The sequence below is a fragment of the Astatotilapia calliptera genome, chromosome 16 (assembly GCF_964374335.1).
Source record: "Astatotilapia calliptera chromosome 16, fAstCal68.1, whole genome shotgun sequence".
Classification (NCBI taxonomy): Eukaryota; Metazoa; Chordata; class Actinopteri; order Cichliformes; family Cichlidae; genus Astatotilapia; species Astatotilapia calliptera.
Window position 1 is genome coordinate 12,631,841 of NC_137437.1, and position 19,708 is coordinate 12,651,548.

Sequence of the window (19,708 nt, forward strand, 5' to 3'; positions counted from 1 at the left end):
ACAGGATGGGTCTTTGCTGTCACGTTGTTTACTCCAAATTCTAGCCCAATCTTCTAAATGTTTTGGGATTCAGAAGATACGTTTTCCAACCTTCTGATGTCCAATTTTAAATCCGTGCAAACTGTTGCCTCCGATTCCTGTTCAGCTCACAGGAATGGAACTTGTTCAGGTTTTCTGCTGCTGTAGTCCATCTGCTTCAAGGTTCAATGTGATTTTTGTGCACACCCCTGTTGTAACAAGTGATTTACTGTTGCCTTCCTATCAGCCCAAAGCAGCCTGGCTATTCTTTTCTGACTTCTGGCAGCAACACGGTATTTTCACCCTGAGAACTGCTGCTGACTGGATATTTTCTCTCTTTTGGACCATTTTCTAGAAGCCCAAGAGATGGTGGTGCAGGAAAATCCCAGTAAATCAGCAATTACTGTTCAATTCAGTTTAATTTAAATAGGAGCCAACTCAAAGGTCTTTATGTTGTAAGGCAGAGAACCTACAATAGAAATTTCTGAAATACTCAGACCAGCTAGTCAACACACCAGATTCAAAGTCACTTTAATCACCTTTCTTCCCCGTTCTGAAGCTCAGTCTGAATGTCAGAAGACCGTCTTGACCATGTATACATGCTTAAATGCACTGAGTTGGTGTCTTATCACTGGATGATTAGATATTTGCATTAACGCACAATTGAACAGGTGTACCTAACAAAGTGGCTGGTGAGTGCATACCCAGTGGCTAATTGCTATTTGTGTCTGAGCAGTTTTTAATGTCATTTTCTGATAATATGTCCTGCTGGACTGAACCAAGGACTGAACCAAAAAATTGCAATCTAGCAACAAAAATCTTCATCTGAAATGTATATTTTCTGATCTTTATTTCTTAAACACATTCACATTCATATGACTGACAATAACGTTTATCTCAAAGGCACGGGTGTTTTAAACGATGGAGGGAAAAACGCTAAACTAGACCTTCATCGTGGTAAACTTTTCCCCCCTTTGCTTTTAAAAGGTAAAAAAATTACACTCATTGTGTATTAGCTCCCCTTGCTCTGTAATGTGGAGAGAGAAGCTGCTATATTGCTGGAGATTCTACGGTTTCTCTCACAGTCTTTGAAGATGATGGAGACAGAAAACAGTACAACCATCTTGTCAGAATGGACTAAGGTCTTTTGTTTCACATTCTGTTGTTGGTGGTAGTGTTGGTGAAGGCAGCTTCATTCATTTCTGTGTCCGAGTCTTAAAAGCGCGTTGAACAGATGATCTCAGGCAGAGACGTTTGGTCTTTAGCTGATTTCATGTCATCCTTCTGGGGTGGCTTGAAGGCACATGGCCACCTGAATCTGGAAGCAGATGAAAAGAGCTGCGTCAGTACGGCTGATTCTTTGTGGCTTTTTTTTTTTTTTGCCTTTTTTGTTTTATATGGAAAACACCAATATTTTCTACATATTGCTAGGTCCATATATATTTGGACACTGACAAGTTCTATTTTTTTACTGAAACATGTTCCAAATATAGTTATATAATAGACATGGACATAATGTATAAACTCTCAGCTTTCATTTATGGGTATCCACATTCAAATTGGGTGAAGGGTTTAAGGGTTTCAGCTATTTAACAGGTGCTACCCTCTTTTTTAAAGGGACGAAAAGTAATTGGAGCCTTTGCTCAAAGGCTATTTCATTATGTCATTATCAATTAAGTAGATAAAACGCCCATCTGAGAAATTGCTAGAAAGACAGAAAGTGGTAAACAGTGGTGGATGATCGCAGGATTGTGTTAAAATGCTTTCGTTCCTCACATTTGCAATGCTTTGTTCAGCCCATTGAATTAAAAATGAAAGTCTGCACTTCATCTGCATCTGAGTTGTTTCATTTACAAACCTATTGTGGTAATGTACAGAACATTAGCGCTTCAAATATGCCCCTGAAAACAGAACACAACCCTCAGTAAGAGCAGTCATAAGGTTGGACAGACTTACCTCTGAATTGCTTGCATCTGATCGATGGTGTCGGGAAGCGGCTCTCTAAAGGTCTCCGGAAGAAAAAAGCAGAGCACGACACTGACAAGTGAGAGAGAACCCACAAGCATCCACGGCAGGAACTCGTAGAACACAGCTGCGGACAAGACCAAAGCAGATTATACAAGATTAGTGAAGTCAGTCTTTGTCTGCTACAAACTGCATCACTAACCTGCAGGTCAGTTTACTAAGTTTAGAGACAGGTAGCAAAGCATTAAGGTTGTTTTTGTTTTTTTTACTTATTTTCAACACACCAAGACTTCCCTTAAAGATAATCTGAACCCAAATATCTCACCCAGCTGCAGTAGGTATGGGGAAATAGAGGATCCCACTCTGGAGAGCATGGCACAGGATGACATCACTGTATTTCTGATGACTGTGGGAGAGAGCTCTCCAGTGAACATGTACAAAATGCCCGTGCCAACCAGAACACCAAATTTACCCAGCAGCACCAGGAACAGGGTGAGAGCTGGATGGCCTGGAGGGAGGGGAAAGAGCGTAAGCTTTTGAGGATGGAAACAAATTATTTAGAAACACTAACCAATAGTCAAAGAGCCTTCCCTCTCTTAAATGCCAGGCCAGATTTTCTATATATGTTATTTTCCAACAGCAGCATGCAGGTTGCAAACATTTAAGGCATATTTTACACATATTTTATAAATGCCCATGCTATACTATTGTTTGATCTGTGATTTTTGTCTGTTTTTTGGGGGTTATCATGCATAATAAAGCTTTTGAAGCTATAAATGACATGTTATTGTCGCGAAGTGAAAATCATAGTACACACACTTTTAGAAGGAGTACTAGGAGTATAAATGCACTATAACTTGGTCATTTTAGCCAAGTAGTTGGTGGTTGCTAGGCAAAATGTTGATGTCATAATATCTGATATAGATAAGAGCCTTTAAAGGCTTGCAGTGTACCTGTGTGTCAGTTTTGTGTATTATCTGATGAAGAGTGTTTTCGAGCACTACTGGCATATTGGCCCAGAGATGAACTTGTGACCTGTCCAGTCCTGCTTCTCACCAAAAAAGGCTCTTAAGAAAATCAAAGTTACTCTGGGGCTTGGCCAGACAAACAATTATGGGTTCAAAATATTTATTGTTTAGATGAATTAATGATTATGTTCACAAAGAGAGTGAGAAAAGTGCAACGGGGGAGTACTAGATTATAGTGGTCTCACTCACTGTGCAGAGTGACCTGGATGAGGAATAGTGCTAGCGCCCCCAGCAGGGAGAAGCTGATAAAAGACAGGCGGCGGGAAAGCCTGCATGCACTTAGCCAGCTGACAGTGTATGCTGGTAGCTCAACAGCTGACAGCAAGAAGTAATTCAGGAAGGGGTTGCCATAGAGTGTAGACATATTGAATGACAACCCAGAATAGGTCACATGTGTAGAAAGCCTGCAAACAACAAGAGAACAAATTTAAAAAAAAAAGAGAGAGAAATTAAATCCTGTTAGCATCACTGAGACGCTGTAATGTCGAATATATCAATAAACCAAAACGTGACGTAGAAACTTGTCCAGCTCACAATCTATCGCTATTCACAGGTTATGATTATTAAAACAGCAAATGTGATGTGAACCTTGACAACAATTTGCATGAAGACCCATTAGATCAGGGACGGCCACATACAGCCACATTGATCTGAACTGGGATGAACCAGGGAAGCACCTCTTTCGGTCAGTTCTGTACTAGTTCTGAAAAAACAGGAATTTCTCTATGTTTTGATTGTTATTGTTTACCTATTACTTAATTACTTGGGTGTTGTACGAATGACAACAGGGGGTGTCTCTTATCAGTAGAGAAAAATTGTAAAACTTAAAATACAGTTAAAAGTCCAAAATGTCTGCCATCATTCACATTTTATAAAGTCATCCAATGGGCCACATTGTAGTCTTTGCAGTGCCAATTCTGGCTCTGAGGCCTTATGTTTGACACCCCAGAATTAGATGTTCATTATATGTAAGTTTAGTTAAATTCTGAACAATTCTGTAGGAGGAGGAGTGAGTCTTGTGAATTCTTGAGGGGCAACTGGATGGATGATGGATGCTTCATTACAGGATGAGCAATAGCAGGGTCCGTCGGCTGGAATAGCTAAAACTGCAAAAAAATCAATGGCACTAAAGGAAAGGTCACTGACTGTTCAAAGGGTTCAAAATACATCCTGATGATGTCAGCATGTCCAAAGAGATGTTGGCGGCCACAGAAGTCACTAGTAATGTCCTCCCTAGTAACCTTTAAAACATGGATTACTTCCTTTTAATGTTCTTGCTCCGGAATAATGAAACTATCAATTATGCTATACTGTAGTTAGCAAGAAATCAGTTCCTGAGAGCACCTGCAGAGGAGAAGGTTCAACTCACCAGAGAAACCAAAGTATGAGTGTGACACTTCGAATGCTTTTGGCCTTTAGGAGGTCCAGGAAATTGAGGGTCTCAGCCTTCTTGCTATCAGACTGTTGAACCTACAGTGACAGAGAAACGTCATTGCAGTGGCCACAATAGTTTACAGTGTGGAACAAAGTTGATGTCAGAAGCCCTTACATTTGCAGAGAGGAAGATAACAGGAGGAGCTTCCACTCCGTTCTCCAGAGCCGCTGACCTTAACAAGCGTTCTGCTTCTTGCAAACGGCCTTTAGACACTAGCCAGCGAGGAGACTCTGGAATCAGCCTGGTGGACAGACAGACACAAATCTAGATTGTCTGCAGTTCATCAGTCAAGTCATCACTTAGGTGAAAACACATCTACCTGAGTAGACGGAGACAGTGTTAATTATTCATTAAGTTGCTGTTGAAATATATAAGTTCAGAATTTATCTCAGAACAATAAGAACACCTGTAAAATTAGTGAAAATCTACTCCAAATAGGTGTAGATGGCATAGTCACGCTAAAGAAAGGTATAAAGTTTCACTTCAAACACGCATTTAGTGTTTGCTTAGTTGATCCACAGTAGAAATACAACATCCATGCTGAAAATAAATGAGCAGGAATGTGTGCTAGATGTCAGCGGGTTTGTCTTGAGTCTACAATCCTGTTTGCAGTATTCATGATCAGGATCTGAGCTGGGGCAATGAGGGTCCACTCCGTTGGTAGATAATGTGATCAGAAGGCCACATTCATTATAATATTTGCAGCCGAGTGTGAAGTGGCTGGGATGACTGAGACCATGCTTCAGTTCCATTTTGGTGGTTGTTTGTCTTCAAACTAACTATTGCTTTCTTTGGGTATTTCTCAATCTAGAATACAAGTGATGGGAACATGGACTATGAGATGGACAAGTGCATTTGTGTGGGCTCACTTGTAAAATGTGTGTTATGTCAGGTCTTTGTAGTGAACAGAGAGTGGAGCCAGAAGACTTTGGTTTACCAGTTTATCTATGTTTGCACCTTCAACTATGAAAACAAGTGTGACTGAAAGAATGGGTAAGAATACAAACACACCAAACCCATTTTCTGAACTTTAAAGGGTTTGCCCCCTTTAATGATCTCATACAGCAAAATCCAGTTTTGCAGAAATGAGCATCTAACATGGCCTTCTAGGCATGCCCAGCATGAAGGAGACCTAGAGAGATTACATATCTCTTTTGTCTCAGGTTCCCCCAACAAGGAAGCAAAAGGACATCTGGATGAGTGGAAGAAAGTGATGGATGGATGGATGGATGGATGGATGGATGGATGGATGACGAACAGACACTAAGGTACACATTTAGCTTAATGTTGGTGTTAAGCATCAGTGTTGGACAATCGTACATGTTTTTGGTCAGAAAGAAAAATCTCATGATAGGCAATGAAAATGACCTAAAATACTTTTTACACTGAAGCGCATTTACACAAATTCCTCAACATTCTGTCTATCGCACACTCTCCATTAAGTCTAACTATGAAAATGTCACCAGCAAAAAAAAATCTTGATAGTGTAGTGAGGTCATTTTACCACCAGAGGGGGAGGCTGGCCAGCCCAGGCAGGGCCATTAACAGCGACAGGTGTTTCCAGTTTCTGAGCAAGTAGGCAGTAGCAGGAAGCAGCATCATACCAAATACATACATGAAAGGTAAACACATGCTGGCGTAGAGAACTCTAGATGAGCCAGCGAGGATCTCTGAACCTGTGGAGAAATTTCACAAGAGTGCAGAAGTTGTTTTTGTTTTTTGTTTTTGTCTGTCCCGTTTGGCTCTTTTGCCATCAGAATTATTGTCTAAAGGTGAAGAAAGATGCCCAACGGATTTACTTTACCAAATGGACCATCCCAGTCTTGCCGTAATGGTCTATTTGATTCACTTTTTATTGGTTATTTTATTTTATTTTCACTTGCTAAATACGGGACAGATTTGACTGGGGAAAGGAAAGGGGAGAAAGAAAGAGGGAAAGAAAAACAGCGGGGAAGAGGGACGTGGATAAAGGGCAAAAAACAAAAACCAACAAAATAAGCAGACAAAAAATACATGTCACGGCGGGGTGCGCCGGTGTGAAGAATGAGGTAGACCCAAGAGCAGACACGGTGGAGACAGAACTAGGTTTCCAAAATAAGGCAAGCCTTTATCGTGGCTGAAGGCATAACAAAAACACTAGGGAACACTGAAACTGGGAAAACTAAGAAGACAGAGAACACTGTGTAATCTAAAAAGGCTAAGACACTCTGTGAAGGAACTATGGAAAAACTATAAACACAGAGTAACTAAGCAGGCTATGAAACACAGTGTCACAATAGGGGAAACTACGAAAATACAAGATGAGGATAACAGACGATCTGACACTGACACAAAGACACACTGGGCTTAAATACACTGAGGAAGTCATCAAGGAATTAGAGACAGAAGGGGAACACAGCTGGGAGGAATAAGACCTAATGAGACAGGGGGAACAAAGCTAGAAACTCTGACATAAGACAGGAACATGAACCTTCAGAGTAAAACAGGAAACAGGACACCACTAAACAAAGACGCAGACACGACACAGAGAGACAGACTAGACACTGAACTAAACCTGGAATAAACATGAGAACAAAAAACCTACGAACTAATCCCTAAACAAGAATAACTGAAACATAGAGTCATAATCATCATTATCATCATAATAAGAAAAGAATCCAAAATGCAAAAACACACCAAAACATAACAACTCAAAATACTGAACCGTGACAATACATATATCAATCACCTGGATCACCTGTTGAGAAAGAAAAAAGAGAAAACAAGCAGAAGAAAAAAAAGAGCAACATAATAAACAACATCACGATGATCTATGTGAATATAACAGTAAATACTAAATATTAAACATTATTGTGCAGCACATAAGATCAACAGAACACAGTGTGCTTTGAGGTAGGAGCCAAAAAGGGTGTAGTTTGTGTGTGTGAGCACCCGTGTGTACACCTGTGAGCATGAGCGCGCTTGTTTTTAAAAGGTTCCTTCATGTAATGATCTGCTATAGGGTGTGGGGGGCCACAGCCCCGTCCACCAGGGCATGAAGCAGGTATGGAGGAGATCAAAACTCCAGACATCCAGAGGCCCCCAGAACACAAGAGACCAACAGAGGGGCAGCTGCGCCACTGTCCCAGAAAGAGCTGAGGAGAACCCCAGATGAGGGGTCACTCAGCAGCCGTGGAGCAGAAGCCGGGGGGGGGGGGGGGGGGGGGGGGGGGGGGGTTGCAGTGACGTGCCTGTGAGCTCCGCCGGCAGCCAGTTGTGCCAGAGTGACCGAGCCCCAGGCCGAGAGGCAGAAGTTGTTGATTAAAAGGTTTATTTTTCAATGAGATTTGATTAAGAAAGCAGCAGTACAGCATGCAGCCAGTGGAAAGTAGTATCCTGAAAACAAGAGAACACACTTACCCAATACAAACAGAACTATGTAGCTGGTGAGCTGACCCATGCCAACCATGAAGAAAAGCACAGCGAAGACGGCCCAGGACTGAGCAAATTTCAAAGCAAGGCTGAAGATACTAAGTGTGGCAATCGCACCAAAGAGAACAGGCTTCCTGCCAAACCTTTAGCACAAATACAACAAAAGCGCAATCAGCCACATGAGCACATATGTTCTTCTTTTTATATATTTATGTTTTTGGTTTTTTAAAAGGAATAAAGCATTAGCAGCTAGCATGACCACTATCCAAGAATGCAACATATTTTATTTGGTACAGTGTGAGTGTTACACCACTCCAGGACAACTTGGTGTAAACAGCAGAACCGAGTTTATTTGGGTACTTCAGAACCGTGGCTTTCACATACAGAGCCCAAAAATACACTCTTCTTCTTTTCCTTTTTCGAACATAGTTTTTCTTTTTTCGTGACTGCCCCCTACTGGTGGAAAAACATGTAGCAGCCAAAAATCCAAACATATAGTTGAATAACACAAATACCAACAGATTTATGCAATGTTTTGGACATATTTTAGCTTTACACTTTACCAAGTGCTACATTCCTCCCCTGCTAAATAAATGTTGTCCCAACATTGAGGAAACATGACAATAAGAAACAAAAATAAACAACTATACTTCTCTTTTCCTTGTGACAACGTAGAGATGGCGTAAGTCGGAATAGGATTTAGCAGTGCTTTAAGATCACTTTCATGATGCACTATTGGACCTCAGGTGACAGAATCACATGTTACTCTCTTACCAGATAAGCATCGGCTTATAACAATGCTGAGTTGTTTCCAACAGTCCACATACAATTATTACCCTCTAAGACATTACTATCACTTTATCACGTGCTCCGGAGCTTATCAACTTAGATAGTAACCATTTAATCACAATTAACCTCATCAAACATAACGATCCAATGTCTTACGCTACCATCCCAAAAGTATCAAATACTTGTGTCACCATATTGGTAAGGCCTTGTAAGTCCCCATACATTTTTGAAAAGTAACATCATTTAAATTCAAAAAAACTCTTTCACAGTTCAATAATAACTAACTGGCACATAAGCTGCATAGTAAGGCATCTGTAGAGCTGCCCAAGGTACTCCAAACTGGTCATAGAATGGCGGTGCTGCTGCACTGGCATACAATGGGTTAACACTGTGACCAATTGCTCTTTGAACTGGTTGGCCAAACGCATCATAAGTCAATATTTTCCGTGGACATCTCTCCCTCTGAGATCTTCTCGGCTGCGGTTCCGACAGTTCTGGGTTCATTTCACTGGGCTGACCTGGCGAAGCAACAGTGTCTGATGATGCTGAGGTGTCATGTTCAGCGTTACCTTGTCCATTCACCATTTCTACTTGAAACTCTTCAGCATCCACTCTAAGCTCCGTGCTCTTTCGCTGAAGGTCCTGGTCCAGTTCAGTAGCAGGTGCAGACACCATTAAATCCCCTTGAGGCTGACAGTGGTGGTGCCTCACTCTCTGAAACCAATACTGTTCTTCATCATCTGAGCTCTCTATATGGTTCGATGCGTCTTGTAGGTCTCTTTGTTTTTGTGTCTGTGTAGTGTGGCTTCGTTCAGTTCTTGTTATTGTGGGAAGCGGTAATGCATTACAGGGCATTAACATGTTGCGGTGGAGGATACGGCCTCGCCCAGCACCACGCTCCGGCTTAACCTCATAAACAGGGCTGTTTTCCCCCTTTTGAGAGATCACTATGTGAACTTGATCCTCCCAATAGGAGCGTAACTTTCCCGGGCCTCCCCTCTCTGACATGTTCCTGACAAGTACCCTGTCCCCAGGTGAGAGTACAGCACTTTGTCTCTTCAGGTCATAATGTGATTTCCCTCTTGCCAGAGTCTTTTTAATGTTTCTGGATGCAATGTCATATGCTTCTTTCATTTGTTGTTGCCATTTGTGAGCATAATCCTCATATGATTTGCATTTGTTCGTCTCACTCAGTCCAAAAATTACATCAATAGGGAGACGTGGATGTCTACCAAAGAGTAAATAAAAGGGCGAGTACCCTGTCGAGTCACTAGTTGTGCAATTATAGGCATGCACAACTTTGTTTACATAGTCACTCCAGTTTCCTTTCTTTTCCTCATCCAGGGTCCGGAGCATTGACAGCAAGGTGCGATTAAACCTTTCCACTGGGTTCCCCTGTGGATGGTAGGGTGTGGTCTTTGAATTGGCTATTCCTGTGTACTTCTGCAGCTGTTTGAATAAATGGTTTTCAAATTCTCTGCCTTGATCGTGATGTAATTTACCAGGAAAACCAAATTTCAAGGAAAAGTCATTAAAAATTTTGTCTGCTGCTGTTTTGCCAGATTTGTTGCGTGTAGGGTAGGCTTGAGCAAACTTGGTGAAGTTGTTACTTGGTGAAGTAACACTAAAGTATACTCATACCCTCCCCTGCTCTTTTCGAGATGGACATAGTCTATTGAAACCATTTCAAAGGGTGCAGTAGCCGGCACGTGACACATGGGGGCCCTACACTGAACTGTAGGTTTTTTCTGAATATTACATTTGCACACCTGTGTGATGAAAAACTCAATATCTCTGTACATATTCGGCCAATAAAACCTACTCCTTGCCAAATTCATCACACGGTCCACCCCCAAGCGACCCATTTCGCAGTGAAGGTGTTTGTACACCAGTTCTTTGTGCGATTCCGGAATCACAATCTGAGTGTAAGTCACAGTCTTTCGTATCAGCAACCCGTCATCTGAGATAAACAGCTTTTTCCACTCGTGTAGTAGCTGTTTTCCTGTAGGGGTTTTGAGCGCTGATGTCTTGTCAAGACTCGCACCAGTACTCTTTAAGTTAAGAACATAAGCTATGGCAGGGTCCTGCTTTTGAGCTTGCAATAGCTCCTGCGTTGTGATCCTCACATCTGGCAGATTTTCTGTAAGTATTTTGTTTACTTCTGGATTGCATGTTATGGCTGATATCCAATCCAGTTGTTTGTCTTCCTGTGTTTCAATGGCATTCAGTACTGCGCTTAACACTTCAGGCGAACACAGCTCAGTACATTCTGACATGTATGAATCCATACTAGAAGGTGTTCTGGACAAAAAGTCTGCATCAACGTTACTTTTTCCGGGTCGGTATTTCAGTGTTATGTTAAAATCAGCCAGCTCGGAAACCCATCTGTGCCCTGTTGCATTCAGTTTAGCTGTGCCTAAAACATAGGTTAAAGGGTTGTTATCACTGTACACTGTCACTGAGGGAGCATAGAACAAATAGTCTCTAAAGCGCTCAGTCACAGCCCATTTTAGTGCCAAAAACTCAAGTTTCCCTGAGTGCCACCTGTAGTTCCTCTCAGCTTGTGTTAATGTTCTTGACCCATATCCAATGACTCTTAATTTACTGTCCTGCCTCTGATACAAAACTGCACCAAGGCCTTCTTCTGAAGCATCGATGTGCAGAATGAAGGGTTCCTCAAACTTAGGATAAGCCATCACAGGTGGATTAGTCAAAACATCCACCAAATAGTCTAGTGCTTTTTGGTGGCTGTCACTCCATATGATTTTTTGGGTGGGTGCAGCATGCCCCGCCTTGGCTGACCGCGCTGGTGTTTGGGTGTGGTCAACTGAGAGTAAATCATATAGGCACTTTGCATGTCTTGAAAAATCTTGTACATAGCTTCGGTAGTATCCTAAAAATCCTAAAAGCTTTCTCAGCTCTTTAATGTTTGTTGGTGGGTTGTCCTTCAAAGCTCGTACTGCTTGTACCTCTTTGTCATCCATTTTGTAGCCGTCTGCTGAAATGATTTTGCCCACATAGCGGACCTCATTTTTAAACAAGTCACATTTATCAGGTCTTAGTTTTACTCCCCAAGCCCGCTGACGTTTGAGAACTGATCTCAAATCTTCAATATGCTGTTCAAATGTTTGACTGTACACCAAAACATCATCTAAATATGGAGTGCATATTTTGTCCCTCAAGCCTTCCAAACTTTCCTCCATGCTCCGCTGGAAAGCTGCAGGTGCATTGGTGAGTCCAAATGGGATTCTATTCCATTCATACAGCCCCCAGGGTGTTGTGAAGGCGGTATATTTTTTTGAGTCTTCGCTGATTTCACCTTGATAGTACGCTTTGCCTTGGTCAAGCACACTAAACCACCTATTGCCGCCAAGTCCATCAAGGATTTCCTGTATTCGTGGAATAGGGTGTCTGTCTGGAATGGTCTTTTTATTGAGGCCCCTATAATCAACACACAGTCTCAGGCCTCCATCCCGCCTCCTCACACACACTATTGGAGAGGCATATGGTGAGGTTGATTTGTGAATAAAGTCTTTTTTTAACAAGTCCTGAATGTGACTTTTTACTTCATCATAGAGAGCACGTGGGACCGCATTATAGGATTTGGCTACAGGAATCTGATCAGTGAGTTTGATATCCATTTTTAAATTTTTTATGTAACCAACTTCCTCTTTGTGTTTAGCAAATGCGCCTGACTCCTCCCTTAACATTTCCAAGACAACTGCCTGTTGTTCTGTGTTAAGGTGGCCCAAATTGACAGGTGGTTCCCAAGGCTCTTCTGCTGAGCTAGGTGGGTTCTGATTGTCTTTTTCTACAATCGAGCCTATCTGAGCTTCTTTGAGATTTACAGGATAACTATGTGTTACCCTCTCTATGTTACCTAGAAGGGTTTTAGGTGGCAGCACAATGTCATGTTTGGTAGCATTAGTAACATAGATATTGACTTTGCGGGTACTGCCTGATATAGACAGCAACTGGCAGTTAGATTTCAGACCCTCATCTAAAGACAAGTTTTCATCTGGCTCAAAAAGCATTTCACTTTTTACCTTTAGGTCTGTTTTGATGGAACAACTAACGCCGTACATTTGTCCACTCGGTACGACAATAGCTTTGCGTCCTGATCTGATAGGATAAGTAACTATCTCGCTACTGGTGGTGTGGATAAGGTTCAACAGTGCTTCTGCTTTGCTTGATCCTACTCTTAGAGAGTTTCTGAGTAAAGACAAGCTTTCACTGGACTGAGTAGTGTCTTTTTTTATCAGTTCCTCAATAGCATTAAACCCTATTATTGGTTTTTGCATCACATCCTGACTTACTAGGATTGGAACCCGAACCTCATTCTGAGCTACAGCTTTTCCTCTCGAATCACAAAGGCTAAGACTAACTTCTACCCAACCCTGGAAAGGGACTTCAGATCCATTTACAGCTCTCAAGTCTAAAAGTTCATCCTTACTTAGTAAATCGCTGATGGGGTGAACTTCTAAGTGAGGTAAATTGTCTGATTTCCAGCATGCACTCATTATTGAAACTTGGGCTCCCGTGTCCCACAGTGCCTGTGTTTTGCAGTTATTCATTCTACACCATACTAGACACTTTCTGCCCACGAGCTGTGCTACTTTTCTTTTTTTGGTACTTAAATTTAACACGTTTGGGGGTTGGTTCCTAATTTTAGGATTTCCTGAGTCAGTTGGTGATGCTAGAGATAAGCTTTGGGCCTTGGGAATGTTATCACATTGGGACATTGGTGGTAAAGCTGTGGCTTGTCCCGCAGTCACAGCCCCGCCCAGTTTTCCTGCTTCTGAGCTCCCCTTACTTTACATCCCTTTGCCCAGTGAGAGTCACTGCCACATTTGAAACAATGGTCACAGTCCCTGTTTTCTTGTTGACATGCAGAGCATCGCCTTTTTGGTCTCTGAGCTGCCTTTCTGTACGCCCTGACTTGTCTACCACCATCACCACTTCTATCTCGTTGGACAGTTTGCACTAGTGAAGCTACCTGTCCTGTGAGTTCCCTAATTGCTGAGTTACTTTCCTCAATTTTTGCAAATAAGGAGTTATCTTTGAGGGTTTTAGCCAGTTTTGTGTCAGGCTGGCTTGTGCGGGGATCAGTAAGCGCTACATTCTGCTCAACTACATTTAGTCCTGTTCTAAATGACCTGTGGGCTTTTGCCTTTAATGCTCTCTCACTTTCATTGTACTGGGCTGTTTGCATTTTCATTAATAAGAGTTCATCGCTACAGTTTTCATCCTGCAAATATGCTCTCATTTCTGCTCTGACATTGTCATTTAGAAGACCCGTTCTAATGGACTGAAAACATTGACTTTGAACAAGTTCTTTGTTATACTTTAGGCTAGACTAGGTGCGCTCAGATGCGAAAAGGATTTTTTGACGCAAATCCAGCACTCTAATCAGGAACTCAAGTGGTGTTTCATTTGCCCCCTGTGTAGCTTTGGTTAATTGCTGGTACAGTACTGTTGCATCCGTTTCTGCATAATGGGCTTTTAGAACTTGTCTCAGGCTGGTCAATGTGAGATCTTCTTTCCCTTCCAAATAGCTCCTTAGTTTTAACCCAGGACTGATGGCACGTATGACAGCTTCAGAGTAGCCCGTTTTTAAGCCGCTTTCCATCTGGTGCTCTAAGCTACTGAAACTCAGCGTGTCTTTAGCTGTAGACTCACTCACATGTCCACTTATCCTGAAGTCTTTTCTGAATCCACCTGATGAAACATTACAGCAGCTGTTGCCAATACAGTCTCTCCCCTTGCGCTGTGTTTCGCCGTCCAGCGACGTCCTCATGGCCACCTGCTGCTCCGCTGATGTCCCTTGAGCCGCCTGATGCTCTAGCGATGTCATCGGCCCTGTCCGCTGCTCCGGAGGTGCCCGCGCCGCTGCCAGTTGCTCCTCGTGCACAGCCTCCACCGTCATCTCCGCTCTGTCTGAAGATGAAGACCGGACCACCGCTCCTGCGCCGACAGCCGCTGACCGCGCCTCCACCAGCAAAACCAGCACATCATTTAGCTCCAGAAGCACCGACATGCCTTCATCCTCTCGCTGTAAAAGCTCTTCTCGTTCACAAAACTGGCTAATAAGCTTAACGAGAGCTCTGCGAGATTTGCTTTGTATTTCTTTGCTGCCCTTTTCTGTAATATTACATAGTTCACATACTCTGAGCAGTTCTTCCAAAGAAAGTCCACATAACTTCTGCTCCAATTCCAACAAAAAATCTTCACGGTTCACAGACATGCTTGAAAGATAACTAAGACGAGTAAAACTCTCTCAGTGTATCCGACCGGAGAAAACACAGTTTCCGTGGCATTAGCTAGACTGTCGCAATCCGTTAGCATTAGCTCCTTTGCTCTGTCACGCTCCTTTACTGTGTTCCTCTGTGTGAAGTAGTCCCAAAAACTATCTCGGTGGAACCTCCAAAATGTTACACCACTCCAGGACAACTTGGTGTAAACAGCAGAACCGAGTTTATTTGGGTACTTCAGAACCGTGGCTTTCACATACAGAGCCCAAAAATACACTCTTCTTCTTTTCCTTTTTCGAACATAGTTTTTCTTTTTTCGTGACTGCCCCCTACTGGTGGAAAAACATGTAGCAGCCAAAAATCCAAACATATAGTTGAATAACACAAATACCAACAGATTTATGCAATGTTTTGGACATATTTTAGCTTTACACTTTACCAAGTGCTACATGAGCTAGCTCACAGCTAACTAGCAGACATGTTTTAATGAAAAACATTGCATTTATGCTAACTTTAGAGACTATAACTTTAGAGAATTGTTGAACTGTAAATTTACCGGTCAGATAGCTGTCCAGAGAGGAAACAGCCACAAAGTCCTCCCAGAAAGTAGATGAGAGAGGTCAGTAGCTGTTTCCACCGGTTGCCACACACAAGGTTAAACTAGAAGACAAGGAAAACATATAGATATCCTGGGGTCATTCTAGACCCAACATTATCCTTCAAGAGTCACATAAATAAAGTGTCCCAGGTACTTAAATTTAATAATGGAAATTTTAATCATATACGTAATAATTTAAATATGAATGTTGCAAAAACTTATTTTTACTCAATGATCATCTCTCATATGGACTATTGTTTGACGTCCTGGTCACTTGCTTGTCCAACAACACTTAAAACTATTGAAAACATTTATAAAAAGTTTAAAACTACTTGACAAAAAACCAACTTCCCACCACCACTGTCATGTGTTAAAAAAAAACATAAATTACTGAACTTCAATAACTTAGTGAAACTTAAAAGATTGTGTTTAATTAATATATAAAGTCTTACACTCCCTTGCTCCACCACCACTAAAGCAGTTCATTAGGCATAAAGAAAGCTCAGACAGGACCACTCAAGCTACAATCTGAGGAGACTTGTTTATACCCCACAGACGGACAGCATTTGGGCAGAACGTCCTCTCTGTTAAGGGAGGCCATCTGTGGAACAGTCTTCCTCAACCAGTTAGAGAATGCTCTACACTCAATTTGTTTAAGGCAAAGGTTAAAAACGGGTTATGGACAAATCAAGTGTGTGATCATGTATGAGTTGTATAGTTTTAATGTTTTATTTGGGAACAGAATGGTGTGTATGTGTGAGTTTGGTGATGGAGTTTTTATTATGAATGAATGATGAATTTTTATGAATTATTATGTCTATTTTTTTTTTATGTTTAAGGACAACAGATGGAAATTAGCCTTTGGCTATAATCTGGCATGTTTACATTCATGTCATTTTTTTTTTACATTTATGTTCATTAACATGCACTGTCCTAAATAAATAAATAAAATAAAATAGATATTCTGAAGCAGGCATAAAAACATAAAATATCGAACGCGTACACTGGAATATAAAGCAAACAGGCGAATGTAACCTGCAACTGGAAGGAGACTCAGCAAGCTCGCAGGCCACTATATAATTTAACCAGGAAGTCCTTTGTGATCCAGGGAGACTTGGATCTGAACAATATCATTTAGACAGTAACAGTACCTCAGTGACTACAGTCGACTCGTAGTGCTCTGTGCTGTAGATCCATCCATCTTTGCACTCCTCCTGCTTCAGGCTGGACAGCATGACCCCTGCGCTTGCTCCGAGTGCAGAATAGTTGTAGATCTGGCCTAGGTTGGGTCTGATTCCCAGCTCAGACAGGTTTTGCACCAGGTCCAGCTCATACCGGCTACAACTGCTTCTTTCCAGCTGCCCAGCCACCTGTTGAGCAGGAAACAATATATTTGTTATTGCCAACTTGCACTGCAGCAGCAGGGAGGTGACATGTGCCAGAGCAGGCTACATCAGTTCAGGTTAGACCAGTTCTGACAAAAGTGAGGATCACAGCTGGATCCAGAGCACCGATATAAAGTAAAGTTTCACATTGCCTTCACATTGTGTGTGTATATATATATATATATACACACACACACACAATGTGAATGCTTAAACTTTTATTGTTAAATTGTTATTATTTTCTTTCCTCTACATTTATGCATCAGCACAATTTCAATTATTGTCTGGTGTGACATAACAGCAACAGCAGCCACACGCCCCTGCTGTAGTTTTTCATTGTTTTACTGTGAGAGATCTGAGCGCTCCGTCCACCCTTGTCTCATTGCTGATAACAGTTTTCATTGAGAACAGCTGAGAACGAAATCTTGCATGTGTAGCTTCTTAAATATCAGTTTCACTGCTTTGCGAACAATAGTTACTTTACCTCCTCTGTGCTGATATGTGTGTGGGAGTTGAAGAAAAATGAACAAACGTGAGGACAACATGTTACTGACAAAGTAACCGTCATGAGCTTGTGCAGTGCAAGAGACCAGCAGGGGTAAATGACTTGGATATCTTGTTGCAGATTTAGGTGAGCTGACTGTTTTAGTGCGAGGCTCTCTCACGCTTATATTACAACAAAGTAATTCAACTACAGCTGCAAACAGCAGAGGAGCAGTGGGCAGAATAAAGGGCTTTTGTCATGTTTGTTAGCAGCAACCATCAGACCCACAACAACTGTGTAAACAGGTAAAATTCATCTGCACTGACAGAAATGACACAGATGACTATAAAGATTGTGTGTGAATGAGTGATTGTTTTTGACTACTCTGTGAATTACATCCAGAATCATTCAGTTCTTACCTGCAGTGGGATGCTGGCCTGCATCCAGTCCTGGCTCAGGTTCCTGTGTGCTGGGATGTAACACTGGTGTGGGGGGGTAGCCAGCAGAAAGATGACAGACAGGATGTTGTACCCGGCAGGAAGACAGGTGACACACAGCAAAAAGAAGACTTTCATCTGAAACCGGCCCCACGTCCCAAGAAATGAGATGGATGCCTCATAATCCTGCATTTTACTGGCCTCTGTTGTATTCTAGTTCACTCTGCTTGTTACTTCTCAGCCTTTAGTGTATTGTCACTGAAGAAATTCAGTCACAAATGATTAAAAAAACATTAATACTGTCACAATAATGTGCATACAAGTGGTAAAAAAAAAAAATACCAATAAGGAGGCCAAATTAAAATATGTGCAAATCACTTGTGTTGCGTCAAAGAGAAAAAATCCTCAGCTACTGCTGCATTGAGTGCAATATATCGTGGCTGACTTGATAGAGTTATTGTCAGTGTAGTATCAGTGTCAGCTTCCGTCTGGAGGAGCTCGCTGCTGCTTCAAAACTTTTATCCCTGGCAAGAAAAAAGAACTCCACCTCTAACTCCTCTCATTCTCCTCCTTAAAAATCTGACTTCACATTGAAGCTACTCATGACAACTCATCATACCAGAGAGAGAGAGAGAGAGAAAGCAGGCAGCTGAGGAAGAGACAAAGTGCCTGTTTTACAGGTGAAAGGTCTAAGCAGAGCGAGTGCAGCATTTAGACAGTTGCAATTTATTCTTTTTTTTTTTTTTAATCAGGTTCTTTGGTTCAGGACATTCAATTTGAAATAATAAAAAAACACACTACATTAACTCTCTGAGCACTAGGTTATTATCAGTGATGATCCTGACTCTAACCATGTTTTATCAAATTTGTAATTTGTTGTTGCTACTTTTTGTGTGTCTCCAAGTACAGGGTTAGGGTTTCGCCTATTGTCATCAAACCAGATGACTTACAGTGCCAGATGGTCCCTTTGAGTAGGTTGTTTTTAAGATTAACTGTAAATATTACGTAAAAAAAAAAAAAAGAGAGAAGTTGAACGATTTAATGACTCTGGTGTTTGTCAGTCCACAGTAAAGCTGCTGATTGCTGTTCTTCATAGATGCCCTGCAATGTTACCGAACAGTAACATTGATGAACCTCAGAAACATGTGGCACAGTTTGAATTTGCAACAGAACATCTGTTCTCTTCAACATGTTTTCTTCAACACTTCTGGGATTCATTGTTCTAAAGCAAGATGCCCACACATCCCAACACAACAAAGGGACTATCAGGTCCTGAGGACCATCGCTGGAGCAATCAGAAAACACAAGCAATCCAAACAGTGACAAATGACCATCTGCAGGCATCCTGACCTCAGCAAGAGCCTGGCAGGTATCGGTCAACCTCGAACAGCAGCTGAAGTTCCCTAATCACCCTGCAACCAGACGTTTTTGTCTGGTTTCATCTGTCTGAATCAGATGAGCAATCCGTGTTTCTGGAGCTTGTGCAAAGCTGCTGAAAGAAAGCTCTCCAAGGACACTGGACTGATCACCAGCTGTGAGTAGACAGGATGGTGAGCCAGGTGTCTGCTGGTGGAAGCTGGGTGCAGGGGTTTTATGGTCCATTCTCATGGCCTTCAGAAGTTTGGGCATTAAAGTAGAGAGGAAGATGTCTCCAGACAGATGTTTGGACACAAACCCAAGTTTGGATGAAAGAAGTCACTGTGTCCCAACACCATATTATGGAACAAGTGCATTATATGAGGTTGGGTGATTCAACAGGATACAGGAGAACCTCAAGAACCAAACATGTTAATCAACAAAATTGTTAAATAAAAAAAAAAAGAAGAGGAAGATAAGATGTTCAGCAAGCACTAGGACGCTTCATGCAGAATGTCTGTTTTACACACTAGCTCCACTACCAGGATCTG

At 41.9% G+C, this 19,708-nt stretch overlaps 1 protein-coding gene across 4 annotated transcripts; it reads right to left on the reverse strand.

Annotated features, from left to right (window-relative positions):
- Window positions 1-838: 838 nt before the first annotated feature.
- LOC113008161 (solute carrier family 22 member 4-like) lies at window positions 839-19,112 on the reverse strand. 4 transcript variants are annotated; one of them, XM_026145377.2, is made up of 11 exons: window positions 17,784-19,112; window positions 16,647-16,865; window positions 15,454-15,557; window positions 7,846-8,000; window positions 5,951-6,122; window positions 4,561-4,687; window positions 4,381-4,481; window positions 3,201-3,415; window positions 2,309-2,491; window positions 1,975-2,110; window positions 839-1,336 (listed from the first exon to the last, which is right to left on the reverse strand). In XM_026145377.2, exons 1-11 carry the CDS (start codon window positions 17,991-17,993, stop codon window positions 1,234-1,236), a joined length of 1,725 nt encoding a protein of 574 aa, XP_026001162.2. In that variant the 5' UTR covers window positions 17,994-19,112; the 3' UTR covers window positions 839-1,233. The 4 variants fall into 4 exon arrangements, with proteins under 4 accessions (XP_026001162.2, XP_080146758.1, XP_080146759.1 ...); XM_080290632.1 differs by having other exon boundaries at window positions 6,062-6,122; window positions 17,784-19,110; XM_080290633.1 differs by lacking the exons at window positions 7,846-8,000; window positions 15,454-15,557; window positions 16,647-16,865; window positions 17,784-19,112 and adding an exon at window positions 14,326-15,355.
- Between the last annotated feature and the right edge of the window lie 596 nt (window positions 19,113-19,708).

What these genes read in the sequence shown, in the direction of transcription:
- LOC113008161 (XM_026145377.2), bottom strand. Translation starts at nt 17,993, where the DNA reads ATGCAGGATTATGAGGCATCCATCTCATTTCTTGGGACGTGGGGCCGG. An exon ending in GCCAGCCTCCCCCTCTGGTG is followed by an intron (nt 4,688 to 5,950) that starts GTAAAATGACCT and finishes TCTGTCCACCAG; the next exon opens with GCTGATTCCAGAGTCTCCTC. An exon ending in TTATCTTCCTCTCTGCAAAT is followed by an intron (nt 4,482 to 4,560) that starts GTAAGGGCTTCT and finishes CTGTCACTGTAG; the next exon opens with GTTCAACAGTCTGATAGCAA.